This window comes from Penicillium macrosclerotiorum (genome assembly GCF_028827735.1).
Source record: "Penicillium macrosclerotiorum strain IBT 26536 chromosome Unknown utg000002l_segment0_segment0, whole genome shotgun sequence".
Classification (NCBI taxonomy): domain Eukaryota; kingdom Fungi; phylum Ascomycota; class Eurotiomycetes; order Eurotiales; family Aspergillaceae; genus Penicillium; species Penicillium macrosclerotiorum.
In genome coordinates, this window is record NW_026643082.1 from 780,850 (window position 1) to 799,200 (window position 18,351).

Here is an 18,351-nt window from a genome sequence, read left to right on the forward strand (position 1 = left end):
CATTTAAAAATTCTGCGAAGACAGGTCGCAGGCTCATCATGGATCAATAGACCCAATGTATGAAACAGGGCATGAAAAAAAGAATGTGGTATCAATTCGTTCAAGCTCGCTATAAAGACGAAAATTAAGAATTATCAACAGAAATAGCTCACTGCCAGAGCCATCAGATGTATATGGTAGTATAAAATAAACCAACTCATGACGACGTGTCCGGACAGGTCCAAGCTGCCCGGATTCAAAGTCCACTTCTACCAAGTCCCCGCCCCCCGATCAAAACCACTTCTATTGTGCCCGACCAACCTCGTCGTTATGATGGCCCTGCGCCTGCTGTGGCTGTGGCTGCGGCTGAGTCGGAGTCTGAGTCGGAGCCGGAGCTAGAGTCTGCGGTTGTGCCTGGCTTTCACTCGCTAGCGCACCCGACGCCTCAGGAACAACGGGACTAGCCTGGTGCTGCGACTGCACTTGGCCCATTTCCGGTCCAGGACCTCGGTTCAACGATACTACCGGTGACACCGGCGGATACGCTCCCGTTTGTGGCGGCGTCTGGTAAAGCAGCGGCGGGCCCATCGGGGGTCCCGGGTGCTTGCCCGGCCGCTTGCTCGGGTTGACGCGCGCTGGCGCCGGGCCTAGGATGGGCGGGTACTTGTAGCGGAAGCCCCAGACCCAAAAGAGCTTGAACTTGGTCCAGGCGCTCATGTTCTTCCAGCGCTGCTGCAGCACGGCCGAGTCGTGCGCCGTGCGCGCGCGGAAGCCCTTACGGAAGCAGCACAGACAGAACAGCGTGAATGGCATGATCGTCAGCGCCCAGCACACCGGCAGCCCACGCCGGGTCTGCCAGCCTGTCATCAGTCGCCGAAATCGGATCCATGCTTCCAGGATGCCGAACAGGAACATGAGCACGATCCAGCCGAGCACGCAGATGATGATGATTGCAATCGGCGAGATCGTCACCCCGTAGTCGTAATAGTAGTCATTATAGCGATAGCTCGAACCGTATCCGTGTCCTTCGTACTGGCAGTCGCTGCCGACGTATAAGGATGTCGGGTAGCTGTAGTCGCTGAGAGAGTAGAGGGTCTCCGTTGGAACCTGAGTTGGGTCGACCCAGACATATACGTAAGTGCGGGTCGCAGACTGGAAGGGCTGTGTGTTGTAGACCGAGTAAGAAGTTGAGACAGAGGTCTTGGGAAGCAGTCGCTCGACGGTCTTCTGGCTGGGGTCGACCGAGACAGCGGACGTGCGGGTGAATTGAGTGGAGCAACCGGTGGGGGCAGTGAAGACCAGGTTCACCATGAAGATGGTAGTGTGACCGGTATTGTAATAATAGTAATAGTCATTGTAGGCCGATTTGGGCACTGGAGTGCCCACTGCACCGGAGGGGTACAGTTTCTCGATGATCGTCACGGTCTCATATCCGTATGTCTCGACGTTGGTGGAGGTCGACAGGGCCGACGGCAGCGACGTGACGGTAGGAATGATCTCCTCAATCGAGGTGGTCACGGTGGCCGGATAGAACTCGCTATTGTAGTATTCTGGATAATTAGTAACGCGGACCTCCTGATATTCATCAGTCACGATCCAGGGCGCGGCGCAAACGAGTGGTGCCAGCAAGACCCCGATCCAAGCGAACGACAAGAATGATAGAAACGAGTGTGAAGGCGCCATGACGAAATGGCCCTTATGAATGTTGGTGCGTCCCCCTGCAGAAGAGAATTAAAACTCAGGCGCTGCAGCCCCCAGGGGTTTTAAGGGACTCGCCGCATCCTGGTAGCCACTGGGTTTCTGCAAGCCTGTCGAAGGCAGAATTTGGGGGGCCCGGCGCCTCTTGATCTTCTGGGGACCAGTGGAAATTGCCTGTCGAGCCCAAGAGAGCATGAATGCCGGCGAGGTGGTGATTGCGATTGGCCAGAACCCGTTCGATCAGGGTCTCGTCGGACCCTCGGTAGGGGTCCGAACGGTTAGCCTTGATTTAGGGCCATTTTGGGGGAAACTTTGAGAGCCTCTTGCATCGGCCGACAACCGTTTAAAGCACCCTGTGGCTGCAACGGGCCAGTCGTAGAGGCTGTTGTTTCACTAGCGCCGAACTGGTCAGGGTTCAGTGGCCGCGATGCCTGGACTCGCTTATTTCGCGGAGGCAAAAATAGACTCGGCCTCAGCCTCATCTCAGGGCAGACGTTTGATGGCAAAAGGAGCCAAAACAAAATTCAGATAGGCGTATAAACAAACCAAGGTAGTCTGGCCTGCTGTAGGGTCTCAGGTTGGGCATAGCGTTGCCTGGTGGCGGTGATGGTGTTGTCAATCGTGGTTGTGCTCGGCGAGTCCGTTGCCTCCCAAACAAGGAAATGAAGAAAACACCGGATTGTCTCGGCGCGGCTCGGGCTCTCTTGGGCAGTCGGCAAATCTCTCGGATTTTCCAGCAAGATGCCAGAGTAATATCACGCTATCCTATTATTTTGTTTACCCCTGGGCCTGAAGGGATATCCTAATCTTAGAGTATTAAAATATAGACGGAACGTTTACTGCGCGGAGAGAATAAATATTAATCAACATCAGGCTGAAGTATAAAGTGTAGTATATAAGTTAGTCACTGGTACATGCCAGGAATGACTCAACTCATTATAAAGTCCGAGGTAATAAATTATGGATCAAGATTACTGATATGATCGCTTAATAGTGCAAGAATTCTTCTCCTAAAGCCAACAACTGGTATTGCCTACTCTGGCTGATGACCATTGATAAAATTTAGTCAAACTGTAGTATACACCGGACCTCAAATCGACCCTTCTACTTTGAGAATGTGCCCCAACACCTAAATACTTGCCCGAAGATTCATGAAATCACAATACCTGAGATTATCACAAACTCTGTCTGCTGGGAAAAAAGAGTGAAAGAAAATAACAACATCCATGCAACTATACAACTCCATTCAACGAACGCCATGCGTAAAAAAAAAAGAATAAGTCTAAGCCACTGGGCATCGAGATAACAACAGCCAGCAGCGAACGGTGGACAAATCGTCATGGGAAAAGCAATGACTCGAGAATGAATCAAGCAGATATAAAAACAAAAGCACGCTGAATATTTCAGGTGCGCAGCCGTGACATCGTAACATTTATCGTGGTATAGCCCGTTAAAAACCCCGCGCATCGAAAACAGAGAGCTTGCAGAGAGATCGCCCTCTCCCCATCATCGGAGGCATCAGAGGCATCGAAGCCCATGAAACGATGATCCAGAGGCGCATGCCAAGATTCCCACATCATCAGGCTCCCAGCCCGGGGTTCCCAAACACCAGGTTCAATCACAGGGCTCGATAATTCCCCCAGCAAGCCCTTCTGCAGATCAGAGGAGGATGATCGCAGGCACACGGCAGGTATAAACCAGACCAGAATCCTCCGTCGCTTACTCTTTCAATTCGCTGCCCGCAACGCCGCTAAGCGGTCCTGTAGCCCATCCGCCTCTTTCACCTGCGTCTCCTGCACGACTTCGTTTTTCGGCGTCTCGTCTGTCTCCAGCACCATCCGCATATCCACCCCCGCGTCGTCCGCCAACTGCTCCATCAGCTCATCCACCTCGTGCTGCCCCTCCGCCCCGTACTCCTGCATCGACAATCCTTGCGCCACATCTTCAATCGCTGCCGATGCAATCTTGAAGTCCTCCGACCGCGCCAGAAAGTTGTTGGCGTGGCCCACCAAATGTTCTAGGTTCACGCTCCGCGACGCCGCATCCAGCCCCCGCGACGCAAGCGCCAGAGTCCGCGACGTGTCCCGCGTGCTCTGCGCGGCCTTCAGCTCGTTGATTATCACGTCGGCTCGGGCCGCTTCAGATTTCAAAGTCACTTGGCGCCGCTTTTCGCGGATGGCCGAGGCTGCGTGGATACGAGCGATTTGGAATTCATGGTTTTTCATGGCTTTGTCGGCTTTGGCTTTCTCGGATTTGAAGGTGGCTTCAGCGCGGGCAGCTTCTTTCTTCAGCCGATTGGAGTGGAGCTGTATGGAGGAATATTAGTGAGTGGGAATTTGGGGAGAGTCAATGCTTGTCGCATTGCTGGAAAGGGGGTGGTGGTGGTGGGATGCGGGGGTGGAGGGTTGATGGATGGCAGCGACTCACCTTGACATTCGTGCGGGCTTCGAAAATGGGGTCGTTGCGGACCATGATGATGACAGTTATTGAAGAGAAAAAATCTGAGAGAGGAAAGTCGAGGAGAGTGAAAGTCTGAGAAAGAGATTTGCGAAGGGCGAAAGAGCGAGTCGTTAATCGGGAATCGAGATGATGGCGCGTGGCAAACGTCACTGACCGCATTCGGTGTTTAGCGTCGGCCTTCAGGACATTTCCGCTTGGATGGACTCTCAAAATAGGCTAGGTGAAAATAATTATAAAAGACGGATTTTCCTTTTTAGAACAAAAAAGAATATTCTTTAATTAGGTATCATTCTGATAGATTTTCTAAAACCTCAGAAATTCATCCATAATTGCTACAGATTATTCCAGGCAGCGAGATTGTTAGCGGGTTCATGACGCAGCCACCAAACTACATTGTAAATGCTCTCTAAGTACGTGGAGTCAACACTGCACTATAGGCAATTTACCAATTTATTGAGATCCAGTCAAGAGATAATAGGGGTCTTGAAACGGGCTCACCTTTGAGTAATATCCCAAGAGTACAGTGAAAAAATAACACGTATCTACATAATCACGATTTGCCCCTTCTCTTGCCTGACTTTCCTTGCCTAGTCTTTCCTATGTCTCTCAATAATTTGTGCAATATTAAAGTGATCCATAGTCGAGTATGACTTGTCTGGTCATTATCCGGTTCTAGCGTTTCTCTTGTCCTCTAGAGCCGTCGGAATAGAGATTCTGCTTCTTCATATTTATCCTGTTGATAGAGACAGCGACCAAGCCAGCAGATAGAGAAGAGGGTATCCTTGTGATCTAGGCCTAGCACTTTCTCTCGTCCCTCAAGAGCCTGTCGGAATAGAGGTTCTGCTTCTTGATATTGACCCTGCTCAAAGAGACAGAGACTAAGCCAGTAGATAGAGAGGAGAGTATCTTCATGATCTAGGCCTAGCACTTTCTCTCGTCTCTTAAGAGCCTGTCGGAATAGAGGTTCTGCTTCTTGATATTGACCCTGCTTAAAGAGACAGAGACTAAGCCAGTAGATAGAGGGGAGAGTATCTTCATGATCTAGGCCTAGCACTTTCTCTCGTCCCTCAAGAGCCTGTCGGAATAGAGGTTCTGCTTCTTGATATTGACCCTGCTCAAAGAGACAGTGACCAAGCCAGCAGATAGAGAAGAGGGTATCCTTGTGATCTAGGCGTAGCACTTTCTCTCGTCCCTCAAGAGCCCGTCGAAATAGAGATTCTGCTTCTTTATATTGACCCTGTTGATAGAGGCAGCAACCAAGACAGTAGATAGAGAAGAGGGTATCCTTGTGATCTAGGCCTAGCACTTTCTCTCGTCCTTCAAGAGCCCGTCGAAATAGAGATTCTGCTTCTTCATTTTTATCCTGCTCAAAGAGACAGAGACCAAAATCGTGGATAGAGGAGAGGGTATCCTTGTGATCTAGGCCTAGCACTTTCTCTCGTCCCTCAAGAGCCTGTCGGAATAGAGGTTCTGCTTCTTCATATTGACCCTGTTGATAGAGGCAGCGACCAAGCCAGTAGATAGAGAAGAGGGTATCCTTGTGATCTAGGCCTAGCACTTTCTCTCGTCCCTCAAGAGCCTGTCGGAATAGAGGTTCTGCTTCTTTATATTGATCCTGTTGACAAAGAGCGTAACCGGCGGAAAATTGAGCTGTGAGAATAGCAGGGTAAGGCTCCTGAGTATCAACTTGACCTTGATTTATGATTGACAAGGGACTTGTGCTCCATGAAGCAAACTCTTCAGTAAGAATTACCGCCGAATTGGGCACATGTGGCTCAATTTCCGAAGAAGCTGCCATCCTGGACGTGGTGGGGTATAGTATAGATGACTGTATCCACACACTTGACATGGCAGATGAAGCCGTGATGCGATCCTCTGGATGAGGTTGCATGAGGGAGAGCACAAAATCAATGCATGACTGGTTGACACCAACATTGGTAAGCAGGGAGACTGGAAAGTTCTGCTCTTTTAGGTAGTTTGCCAGTATTCCCGGATTTGCGAATGTCGGTTTCTTGGTGAGCATTTCGAACACGATCTCACCCAGAGCCCACATATCCAAGGCATATGCAGTGCCTCGTTCGATGAACCCCCAGATCTCAGGGGCACAATATTTCGGGGTACCCTTTACCGTTGAGACTTGTCCGTGATCTTCTTCGATACGTTTCGTGATACCGAAGTCTGCAAGCTTGATCCACCATTCATCAGGGGGATGTGATCGTATAAGGATGTTCTAGGTATTTGTTTCAGTGATCTTGCTCCCCTCTTTTATATTGACGAGGACGCCTACTTGCGGTTTCAAGTCCCGATGGGCAAACTTGTTTTCATGCATCATACACAGACCATCAAGAATTTGATCGGCCAGAATTCTCGCTTCAAACTCGGGAAGTGGCGGCCGGTGATTTAGATACGTAGAAAGGTCGCCAAGTTCCAGGTACTCCATTGCGATGAAAAGCTTTAGCTTTGCGGGTCCTTCGTTATACCATCCGAATGATTTGACAAAACATCGTTCGTACTGCGACCTCGAATGAGTATATTGCCTCTCAACCATGGGTGTTTATGGGGAAAGAGACGAACGCGAGGGTGCGAGAACTTGGCGATCGCCTCTAACTCGCGGTCTAAGTCGATTGACCCATGTTGGCTATTCATGTTGATCTGCTTGACTGCTCGAACTGCCCCTTCTTGAACTGTAGCTCCTGACGGCCCCCCTTTTGTGCGCCTCTCCAGCCAAACGCTTCCAAAGCCACCTTGTCCGATTGGAGATCTCTCTCGCCGCCAATGCTCGGTTCTCGTCACCAGGCGCCGCCTAGACTGCGGGTCCGATTCTTGGAAGGTATGAACTGTCTCCACTGTGTGGTCTGGGAGAAAGTGTGTTTCGAGCTTGGAATCTCGAATGAGATCTGAGACTCGCGCCATCTTGGATGTCGGTGCAGTTCAACTGCTGGGAGAGGGAAAAGGGGGGTTTGCTCCCCTCTACCTGAGTTTCAGCCCCCCCAAAGAAAATTCAAGCTGCATTATATATCACCTGATACATTAATCCCTGTCGCGGTGGGGTACCTTTCTCAGCTCACCGTCGAGACCTTCGTATTCAGGGACGACTCATCACCACGAACCCGATTTAAGCTTGAGGAGAAGATGCCCGGCAACAGAAGAGATTTTCCACTCGTGAGGTGCCATTTTATCTAAATTAGCATGCTGTCTGATGGGTATGTATGTCTGTCAGTATCTACTTTGAAGCTCATCTCGAACTCCAAGGAGAGAATCACCACACCTCACAGTTCTCCCCCAGCAAAATATCGACTGATCAACGGGCAAACCTATCCACTAATCTTGGTACACTGTATAGATGAACTGAATCTAATAAACAATTGCTGTAGGTTTTTGGTCTTGCGAGATATTGTAGTTAGAAAATGGCGATCCGCAGGATAGCTCAGGATTGATGTATATGGGACAACCCCACTCGCAGAGGGCAGACAATCAGACTAGTACTCTTACAACCCTAGTTCAATATATAATATTCCGAATAATACGCTCTCTACTCTCTTCGCAAATCAGCTTTTTTCTTGGTTGGGAAGTATGGCTCAGCACAGCAGAATCGTGGTACTTTGGCGGGCTATTTCAGTATGTCTAGGGCTTCATCAGAGCCAGCGGCGAGCTTCACAGGATCAATACCAATAGTAGCTATAAGCAGCCTTGCTGAACTACAACTCTACGCCAACTCATTAATGATACAAGAGGATACCCTCAGAACAGTGATCCAAAGTGCGGGGAAAATAACCAGCCCAGTCATTTTGTTTTTGTTTTTTCGAAGGGGCTGGATGATTTGGATTTCGGAGGTGAATAAACTAGTATACAACCAATAATGAAGAGATAATTAAAAAAAAGGAACCATGAGAATCCATTCCCTTGGTCTCCCCACCTCCGTCGCCCGACCCTGCAAGACAAAGCAAAAATAACAACTTAGCGTTGTTTGCCCATTAGCAAAGACGCGAGCGTATCACCCGCGCTTGGCGGGGTAGTGGTGGGAGTCATTGAACTCCAGGAACTCCGTGTACTCCGTTGATGAAGGATCTTTCCGTAACTGCGTCGCCGGCCGGATGTGATGGGTGATTTGGTTTTGGTTTTGGTTTGAGACTTGGACACCCCCATTGATGGTGCCCGTCGGTGGCGTCGCGACTGCTCGAGTCTATCGATTGCCCAGATCAGGGTTAATAACGACTCCCACCGCGGTCGGCCCTCCGGGGCGTCGGCCGAACCAGTCTGCAGGCTGAAGGCGTACTCACTAACCGCTCGCTGCAATGCTCTGCCCGTCGCATCGCGAAGTGGACGCGCCAAGGCTGGGCTGCAGGCAAGCAGTCGGGTGAGCAGTCTCATCCGAAAGACTGGCCGGGTCGACGCCGTCGAGGGCGACAGACTCGGGGTCGAAATCAACCAATGAATCAAAGGGAAATGCTGATAGATCTCCGCCGTCGAGAGCGCCAAAGGCAAACCCGTCTTCAGGGAATGAAGGATTTGAGTCAGCGGGCGAATCACCGTGGAATAGGCGGCGGAAGTCATCGTCAGAAAGAGGAGCGGCAACATCAGCTGCGGCAGGAGGGTCGATCTCGGAGGAGAGGTCGAAGAGTGGGAGAGCGCTTCCAGCTCCTTCGAGGCCAGCGACGGACACTGCAGGTCTTCACACAACACCGCGGCAGGATGTTGTGTCACGTCGGAGGCCTCAGCCAGAGTGGAGGGCTTCAGGGTGGGAGAGTAGTCGAGGGTGGTGGTGGCGGGGGTCGGGAAGGGGATGCGTTCCATGGCGAGTTCTTCGCCTTCTTGTTTGAAGAGGGTGGGAGTCAGGGTGGGGGATTCGGTGGAGGCGACGGGGGTGCCGGCCTTGACGGGCGTGGAGCTTCGTGAGCTGCGGACTTCGGCGGAGAGCTGGGCCACCTGTTGGGACAGGCGGTTGTTCTCGGCCTCCATCTGTTGTAACCGTTGGAGGAGGAACTGGTTCTGTTGTTCCATGCGGATCTTCTCGGTCTCGAGCTTCTCCATCTCCAGTCGCTTGCGCTCGCGCGAGGTCTGCGCGGCGGCACGATTCCGCAGCACCCGCTCAATGCGGCGCTGTTCCTTCTCGTCGTCGGTCTTGGCCCGTTTCCTAAGGAGGGGGAAGTTCATGTTAGCGGGTGAATCCATTATTGTGGTTTGAGCCTCGCTGCTCTTGATGGAGCCGGGGGAGTATGTACCGTGGAGGGAGGTTGGTCTTGGGGACGGGGAGTTCTTGACCCCAGGACTTCCTCTTCTTCGCCGGCTTCTTCTCTCCATCCTCCTCCTTGCACTCCATGGGTTCCGGCGAGTCGAGTGAGGTATCCGCGGGGGAAACCGTCAACATGAGCTCGGGGTCCGGGGTGGCGGACAAGGAGTCCAGGGGATTTAATGTGGTGTCGGTCATGATGTGTGTTATGTGGGGGAGGTTCTGAAGGAACCGGTTGGTATGATAGCCGGTGCCGTCAGTGATGAATGAGATAGGGCGTGCGAGGGGCGTTTAAACGCTTGAGAAAATGGTAATGCTCTTTTGCCTCGAAAGACTCAAGGCCACGCTGTCATCACCGTCGGGCACCGGAGATCTGACCCCGGAAATAGAGGCGGAGTGGAGGAGAGGAAGAGAGGAATGAATGAGTCAGCGAAGGTAGAGGACAGATGGTCTTTTCGGTCCTTTGGGGGCTGTGGGAGCGGACGAGGGAGGGCGTGGCGTGTTTAAGTAGAGGCCAGCGTGGTCTGAAGGGCGGCCAGGGCCAACACTGGAGGGCGGGCACGGGGAGGTAGAGAGTACCTGCCTTGTGAGGGGGGTGGAGGTGGTGGTGCTGGTACCTGGTACGCGGTCCTAGGCTCCTGTGAACCCGTTGGTGGCCTCGTCAGCGGGGGGATACCAGATGGGGCCCGTATTGTGACCCAACATAACCAAAATTACGAGTGCGAGCCACTCGGGGCCGGCAGCCGCCACGCTGAGGGGCTCCGTGGTCGGTAATACGGACGTCCGGCCGCCCCCCTGCGCCCCTGGATTCCACGGTTTCCCGAACGCCCCGTTTCAGCGGCCAAAGGGGCGCAGGGCCCGGTCTGCGACTGCAACAGAGTCCACTGTTCGAGGAGACTCGGACTATGAATAGCCTAAGAGCCCACTGGGACACTAAACAAGAGACGAGGTAACCATAGACGATGTCGGATGGAGCAGTAGTCAATCACTCCTCTGTACAGAGTACAGCTTACTACTCTATACTCGTGTATGCAGCGCTGCAAGGCCTTCTTCGATCTAAATATATACTCTATCTCTATTCTTCTCGTATTCTTCACTGATCTCTCTTCTCAACTAGTAGCACTCACGATACACACACACACACACACACACTCTCTCTCTCTCTCTCTCTCTCGTATTGGAGTTGATTCCGTAGCATCCGCCCGTCTTCCAAAAAGAAGGAACCCCCCGGGCCTCCCGTCACATCCGCCTTCATGTCCCACCTTTGTCCCCCTTCCACGACTCGGACTCGTCAACTTCCACATGTGCAAATGACGAGACAGAGTGTCTGGACCAGGGGGACCCACGAAAGACGCATCCGCTCCTGAGATCCGAGTCCCTGCGACCTGAGGCCTGCGACAACTCGCCTGCCCCGCTGACGCTAGAGGCGTGTCCCGCCATCGTCAGCCCGGATGGTCGTCGATCCACCAGCCCCAGTCCAGCCCAGAGGTCCAAAGGTCCAGAGTCCCGACGCCTCGCCACCGGGCCTCAATTCTCCGGCCCCTGAAAATCAAGCGGGAATGCAACAGGGGAATGAAAAAAGGGAGGGAGAGGGGCACGCACACACACACACCACCATCGTCCACATTGCATGCGGATTGGCGGAGACCACTGGGGACTGCGCCGTGACGGAGGTCTAATGCCCACCACCGAAGGGGATCGAAGGGCGCGGAACAACCCTGCAGGTCCCGGCTGAAACGGCCCTGTCCATTCAGGGTGGTGAGGCCTGAAGTGCCCCTCCCCTGATGCCCCTCCGATCATCCCGCGCACACAGGTGGAGTCGCGATAGCGCAGGTTTGTTCGAGGGACAGGAGGGACAGGCGTGACAGAGGTGACAGGAGTGACCCCTCTGCTCAATATGCTCTCGGAATCAAAAACAAAATGACAAAGTTACGGAGGCTTCCGATGAAATGGAATGGGAGTCGGAGAGTCGTATACTACGCTATACTTGAATGGCCGTCGAACTCGGGACCGGACTATAGAGTGCACGTACTTCCTAATTTCCCCTGGTTCTCATTGAGGGATCATCGGCAATGAATGTTTAGTCTATGGATGGACGGAGTATAATGGGTAGTCTATTCGAGCCTATTCTTTTGTTTGCTTCTTTTCCCATTAGCAGCCGCTCCATCTTCAATCGATCCAATCAATTCAATTGAGATCCACTAGATTGATGCGTGGTTTTGAGGGACATTTTTCAATTATCCAAACCGAACTTGAACCTTGACGAGGATGCACGACCTGCACGATGGTCGTGCTGCTTTGTGATCGGCATCGGTCCAGTGCATTCAAAATAATACTATACTCAGTGTTCTCTCCAAGTATTCTCCAAGTATTCTCGCGACTGTACGGGGTACACGCGACCCTACCCCTGAATTGAATTCCGACTCAAGGCTCTTCAACAATAGCCGTGATTGCCCTCATATCCACCAGCATGCATTACCCCTGCGTGTTTCTGCGGGAGTGGATCTCACCCTCCATACGGATTACATAGACAGAGGGCTCCGCATAGAACGAGACACCGAATTTGCCCCTCTCTCCCTCCCTCCCTCTCTCTCTCTCTCTCTCTCTCTGTCTGTCTTTCCCGGTGTGTAGAGGGCGTGCGCTCACGCCGCCGTCGCATTGGCGCAACCCTCTCCCCGCCGGAGTCCGGGAGACGCGTTGCGGATAAATTACGACCTGTCCCTCCTCGGACCGTCCAGAAAGTGTCCACCATCTGTGGGACATTGTGGGGGATATGCGCCGAATGGAGGCCCCCCCCTCGGGCCAAGTGCAACGGACGGAGCAACCCTAACCCTCCACGCGTGCGCTTTAGCGCGCATTGAACCTTCTGGCGCCATTTCGGCTCCAGTAACACAGTACGGAGAAATGATAGTAGCCCCTCTTCGACGGACGAGGTCCCAGGGGGCACAATAATAATCGCTCTGGTCCGATTCTCGTTCGCCCGGAAATTTCCCGTTTTAGAACGGAGGAGGAGAGAGGAGCATGAGGTGGTTGTTCGTGGCGTGGCCCTTGCTCCGGTATTCGTTTGGTTCTCTCAAGTGCTTCTTCGGCTAGGGTTGTTCGCATTACTGTGTGGAACCCCGAACTATGTGACACACCCCCCTTTTTCCCCCCCCTCTCCGTACTCCGTCCATGAATGGATGCATCTAGATTCCCGCAGTCCTTACTCGTATTCGCAAAAGTAGTATATTGGTCCCCGTCCCCAGGCATCGGAGTCTCATCTTCTTCTCATCTTCATTTCCCTTCTTTATCTCGAGTGACAGACGTCGATGCCAACGGGGAATCCTGCAAGCTGCGTCGTTCCCTTGATCGACACACTGGGTCGGGTGGGGCGTGAATCACAGTTTATCTGGTGCTCTCCGATCTACTGGGTCTACTACTATGTAGGTCTCTCACTTGGCATGTTAGCGACTGCCGTCAACAGCAGTTGTCCTCGTGGACCAAGATATACATATGCAGGTCAAATAGAATATCCGGCATACAATTCTAGAATACAGGACGGACCGACACCACGCTCGTCACTTCCACGCGGAAATTCTTCTAGGAGCCCCTATTCCGAAACACATCAAGAGGCTTCATGACCCATTTTGTGGGTTGAGGTCAACCAACCGCCCGGTCGAATTCTGGGTCCTAGGAGAAGAAGGAAAATGCACATGATCGCCGGCCTTGTTGAGGAGTTTTGTAGTCTTTGCTTCACTCACGCTTGCCAGGAGACTCGTACACGACCCAAAATGCGGTCATGGTTTTGCAGGAACATAGAATATAGCACTACAGTATCAATTGGCTAGGTTTGGTTGCCCACACTAGTAAGGCCTCGGTCCTGAGATAGCACATGATAAGGCCCGATACTTCTACTTAATGGTAGTCTATTCCTGTCTTAAAAAGATAATCTCTGAAGAGCTGGGTGGCGTTGGCGAATTGATTATAAGTCGAACTTCGCCGTAGTCTCGGCACGTCAACGCTAGGTTAGATATAATATTTAATATGGAGAGATTATAAAGGGGTTGATCATGGACTTCTCTATTCAGGTGTTCCTAGCTAAGTCCTTCCCTATATGACATGTAATTGATATTAAATAAGTCGCTTAAAAATTATGTATTTGTAACTATATAATTTTAGTTATTTTGCTCTAGAGCTAGAGAGAGACTCAATTTTTTCAAGATTCAGTCTGTTCATAATCCCAGAGCTACAGTTCTAATTATAATTCATCGTCGAGTCCTTGCCTAATCGATAGCTCTAACCTACTGGCAAGTAGTACCTTTACCAATTGCCGCTAGTGCAAAGCACGCTTTGATATGCACCTTGACATCTTTGGCTACCAGCTATCAAATGCCTAGTATCAGCATTTTTAGGTCAAATTTGCGCGATGGTCAAGCGTCGACATGTTGGCCCAGTTTTCATGCCGCTCTTTTGAAGGTCTGCAGCTTTGCGATGGTCACCCAGCTTCCAGGAGTTGCAACTTTGAGTCAGGAAATATGGTTATCTGGAGGGGGGTATCTGTATAGACTTACCTGATTGCTGGCACAGGTCGAAATGATGTGAATATAATTTGGGAATATGATTAACACTAGTTGACTGGCAGAGTAGAGGGCAGTAGCAGTTCTTTTTCTTCGAGGAGATCTCTAAGTGCTGGGCGTTTACATCTAATACGCTACGACGGGAGACTCTGAATGTGAACTTGGTATCGAATTTGTAATGATTCCGCCGCAAATGTCATCTCGTTGCAGAATATGGAAATGAACGCCAGTAAGAAAGACCGCTAGAGGCATCGAACCTGTTTCAAAATGTCAAAACAAATGTGAATTAACCGTCGTGAAGGGCAAGCCATTGCATAGCAAGAAAAAAAAAAGAAAACATATGAAAAACTCCCGGCAGTATCAGTCTAAGACGGTTGATGGGACATGATGGTGGTCGAAGCACCCTTAGTAATCGTTGAAAGGTCCGGCAGCAGCCTCATCCTTGACCTCAGCGATCTCGGGGTCCGTGGTCTCAGGCCTGGTCTCAGGCTCGGCCTCAGGCCCAGCCTCAGCCTCAATTTCCTCGGACTTGCGCTTCCGTGGGGTGATCGTGGTGGCCTTCTGCGGGGTGTTCAGAGATTTGCGGGGTCGCTTGGGAGCTTTTGTGGGGGTAGTCTCGTTCTCAGAAGTGGATGGAGCGATGGAAGAGTCTCCATGTAACTTGCTGAGCTTTCGCTTTGCATTCCCATACATGACCTTCACCGATCCTAGGGTGTAGCCGAGCTTGTTACCCAGTCTCTCATAGTCAAGGGTTGTCTGAACAGCCTGAGTGAGCTTTCAAATTCAGAGGGAACTAACAATATGGAGGGACGTCCTACCTTTCCCGCTTTGGTTTCCTGGCAAACGATGCTCATTATCAGGATGCGCATCTCAGAAGTGCTGAGACCCAGACCAGCGTCGGCAGGGCTGCCTTTGATTGGCGAAGAGAGTGTCTTTGAAGACGACATTTTTACCCCAGTGATAACAGGAGGTATGTAGATGAAGGCTTTGAAAGTGTGAAGTTTCTTTGAGAAAGGCGTTATGAGAAGTTGGAGTTGTAGTGGTTGGGTTGCGAAGAGGTGAAAGAGAAAGTAAGTCGGTTAGAAAGATCAATTGGAAGATAAAATGTGATGGCGCAAAGATGAAGGGTCTGAATTAATTGCACGCCAGAAACCAAGAAATACAAGCAGGGGAATCCTCAGCTCTGAATCGATATTGAACAGTAACTGTTTATGCAACAAATGTGATAACACTGCGGCTCCAACGCACTACATATCTCAAGAAATTTCCTCTGCTCAAATAAGGGTACATGCAGCCACTAATTATCTGATAGCACTAAAAATAACAGGCTACAGTATGTTGTGAGTGACCCCAATTATGGACCTCCTTGGTTTTGAAGGGTTGAAATATTCGAGTACAATCATGATGTTGACAACGATGCGACTCCCCCCCCCCCCAGAAATGATCCGCCGGCATATTACCGCTTCTTCTTGATTACTGCTTCTTTCTTCCAAGTCAAAGTCAAAGGATAAGCAGGGGTTCCTTCCACCTTTCCTCATTATAGTCTCAACATCCCAGGCGTATGCTACAAAGTGTGTTTTCGGGGTATAATACCACAATTCACCCATTCGGGGTCTTGCAATGAAAGATATATGGTGACTCGGTGGTAGATTGATTGGTAAGATGAGATGAGAGCCACCCATGATATGTATGATAAGATGAACAATCGATCAAGATCCATGAGAGACAAAAGTTGCTGTAAAAGAACTCAGGCAGAGCGCCATTGGGTTGCTTGACAGAACTTGCTCACCGTCCGGGGGTGTTTTCAGGGGAAATAATTTAAGCAGTAAGAGTACGATCAGCTCTCGATCTGTCTGTCACCAAGGAAGAGATCAGCAAAATGAGGTTGATACCCTCCTATCGGCTGGGAAGGCCAAGTGGAATCAAGGTTGTATGACCAGGCATGAGATTACAAATGCCAATCCAAAGCTTGAATGAAGAAAAGCAAAGAGGGTTTCTCATCTACGGAAGGATTGACCAGAGATAATTTTCAACAATGCTTTTATTTTAGCCAATAGAGGCTATGCTGCTCTATCAACTTCATCGAGTCCGACATCAAGGGGAATTATATGCAGTCCCACAGAAGAGAGTAAAAGAAAAATTCAAACACGTAACGCCATTCCATCAAAGACGTGCTCATGACCTGGTCGTAGGTGGTATATGCAGGGGAAGATTTTTGATGACAAAAGGAAAAGAAATCAAAGCCCAGAAGAGCATTTACATGGTCACATCCATTGTATCATCACCGGCATCAAGGGCATTCTGTTGCTCGGGATCCGGGAGGACTACGCCTCGACCACGGCCGGCGAGCAGTTCTCGTCGTACTTCAGGACCGATATCCTTGTGTCCACGGACCAGCAGCAAGTCCAGAAGAGCCTCACGCTGGTCCTCGGTAATGTCATTGCGGTAGCGCTGGGCGAAAACCAGAAGAGACTGGTGCCACAAGACGGGGAGTTTGTAAGCCTTGGCAGAATCACCCATGACGGTGTCCTCGTTATCGGCGCGGAACCGAAGGAAATGGAATACAAGAGCATCGATGACCTTGTACGGCAGAGCGTACTTCTTCTCCAGGAATACACGGATGAATGTGTTCACAGCACCAGTGCTCTCCAGTGACCGCATGGACTGCTCCGCGGCCAGATCACACATGCGAAGCAGCGCCGCAGCAGAGTGCAGCACGGGAATAGAAACACGAGCAATCACCGAAGAGACAATGTGGGCCTCGCGCAATGAGCAAGTACCGCTGGCCACGAGCGGGAAAAGAAGACCCTTGAAGAAACACGCCGGTTTATACAGAGCTTTGCGGAGGGCGTTATAGGTGTGGACATTCAACTTCTTCGTTTCGTGGATCTCTTCACGGACACGGTCCAGCAACACCGTGTTGATAAATTCTTGGGCCACGTGGGGCTTGGAAGAGATAAAGATGCGGGTTCCGGCGTAGACAGCATTGGCAGTCCATCTCTCGGGCTGAGTGATGTCGAGAAGGGTCGGCCAGTTCGGCACAGACGGGAGAATCTTGAACGGTTTGGGAAGCGGGCCAGACTTGTAGCGGGAGAGGATCATGCCGACTCTGGATTCACTGATTAGCCGGGGTCTATGTGGCAAGAGTGGGTGAATGAGACAACGTACTTTTCATATACTTCAATGGCCTTTGCGGGAATTTGAACGGCATCTTCAGGCAGGCCACCGCCTTGAATGAATGGTCCACCAGTCTCGCCATTCTGCTTGGCCTCGTGCTCAGCGATCTTCTCCAAGATCAGATCGGCCAAATTAGTCGTTTGTCCCTGAGCTCCGGGCTCTCGCGGGGCGAAAATAGGGTCTTCGTCGTTGCCGCCAGGCATGAACTTGTTGAACATATCCAGGTCATTCGGATCGACCTCCTAGTCCGTGTTAGGCATTTGCAATTTGCGACAGAGCTTGAATCCAAGAGAGAGCTCTTACGATTTCCTCAATCTCTTCCTCCTCATCAACCCATCCATCGTTATCGAACTTGTCATCGTCAGACAATTCCTCCTCATCGAATCGAGTATCGAACTCAAAAGCGGCATTCGACTTGGGGGCAGCAGATCCCATAGCAAGCTTCTGTTCAGCGGCGTCCTCCTCTGCTAGCTCCTGACCAATTTGCAAAATCTTCCGCGACATTTTGGCATCGATATAACGCTGTCCGTTTTCGCCATCCTCATCGTCATTCTGCGCGCGTTTGCCTTTCTTGCTGCTCTGTGTCCGGAGGTGCCCCACGGACGAGATATCGTCCGCCAGAGGGTTGTGTCTGCGCGCCGCAGCGGCGGCTCGGGAACCGGTGGCCTTGGGCATGGTGAAGGGTGAAGCGATCCTGCTCCAAGGGGAACCAAAATTGAAGAAAAGCGGGAATCGGTCGATCTGCTCGAGGTTAAGCACGGCAATCAATCGATAGTTGTGTGTAAATTTCTGGATCATGTGATCTAATCGGTATTTTTTTCTGCCGGGCGGAGATCGTCCCACTTTCCCACTTCCACCGCCTTCTGACAATAGTTGACCGCCCTGCGCGGCTCCAATGCTTTTCTGCCGCGACAGCTCTCACTTGCTCCAAGGATCGCGAGCTCTCACCAGGACGGCACAATCCAACTTCTCGGTGTTCTCCTCTAGTGACCCGAGTAAAGGATTGGTCAGGTTTAAAGGATTAGTGCCACCTCAGCTGCTCGCATTTTTTGCTTTGAATTTGAGCGAGATTCCATATCGCGTAGGCGGTTTTGGTGGGATCCCCGACGCAGGAGCGCATTTACTTTACCTGCGCCTACACCAATGCGCGTGGTAAGCTTCCTATTTTTCTTTCTGTGTGACTTACGGCTTTAGTGTGAGCTGTCAATCTTGAAAGGTTCTCTCAAGATGGCCAACAGCACGTGTTGCAGC

General features: G+C 51.3%; 6 protein-coding genes across 6 annotated transcripts; all 6 read right to left on the bottom strand.

Moving 5' to 3' along the window:
- Positions 1-282: 282 nt before the first annotated feature.
- On the bottom strand, positions 283-1,662 carry N7462_001454 (uncharacterized protein; the record flags this gene model as incomplete). The annotated part of the gene is made up of 1 exon (XM_057073180.1): positions 283-1,662. The coding sequence occupies one exon, from the start codon at positions 1,660-1,662 to the stop codon at positions 283-285; it is 1,380 nt and encodes a 459-aa protein (XP_056936821.1).
- A 1,742-nt stretch (positions 1,663-3,404) lies between these two features.
- On the bottom strand, positions 3,405-4,149 carry N7462_001455 (putative SNF7 family protein Fti1/Did2; the record flags this gene model as incomplete). The annotated part of the gene is made up of 2 exons (XM_057073181.1): positions 3,405-3,983; positions 4,105-4,149. The coding sequence occupies 2 exons, from the start codon at positions 4,147-4,149 to the stop codon at positions 3,405-3,407; spliced, it is 624 nt and encodes a 207-aa protein (XP_056936822.1).
- Positions 4,150-4,828: 679 nt separating this feature from the next.
- N7462_001456 (Tetratricopeptide-like helical) lies at positions 4,829-7,050 on the bottom strand (the record flags this gene model as incomplete). The annotated part of the gene is made up of 3 exons (XM_057073182.1): positions 4,829-6,367; positions 6,425-6,649; positions 6,712-7,050. 3 exons carry the CDS (start codon positions 7,048-7,050, stop codon positions 4,829-4,831), a joined length of 2,103 nt encoding a protein of 700 aa, XP_056936823.1.
- A 1,044-nt stretch (positions 7,051-8,094) lies between these two features.
- hacA (transcription factor HAC1) lies at positions 8,095-9,565 on the bottom strand (the record flags this gene model as incomplete). Its single annotated transcript, XM_057073183.1, has 2 exons — positions 8,095-9,271; positions 9,360-9,565. 2 exons carry the CDS (start codon positions 9,563-9,565, stop codon positions 8,095-8,097), a joined length of 1,383 nt encoding a protein of 460 aa, XP_056936824.1.
- A 4,763-nt stretch (positions 9,566-14,328) lies between these two features.
- N7462_001458 (uncharacterized protein) lies at positions 14,329-14,870 on the bottom strand (the record flags this gene model as incomplete). Its single annotated transcript, XM_057073184.1, has 2 exons — positions 14,329-14,679; positions 14,742-14,870. 2 exons carry the CDS (start codon positions 14,868-14,870, stop codon positions 14,329-14,331), a joined length of 480 nt encoding a protein of 159 aa, XP_056936825.1.
- A 1,309-nt stretch (positions 14,871-16,179) lies between these two features.
- Positions 16,180-17,898, bottom strand: N7462_001459 (snoRNA-binding rRNA-processing protein ENP1; the record flags this gene model as incomplete). Its single annotated transcript, XM_057073185.1, has 3 exons — positions 16,180-17,032; positions 17,092-17,342; positions 17,404-17,898. 3 exons carry the CDS (start codon positions 17,896-17,898, stop codon positions 16,180-16,182), a joined length of 1,599 nt encoding a protein of 532 aa, XP_056936826.1.
- Between the last annotated feature and the right edge of the window lie 453 nt (positions 17,899-18,351).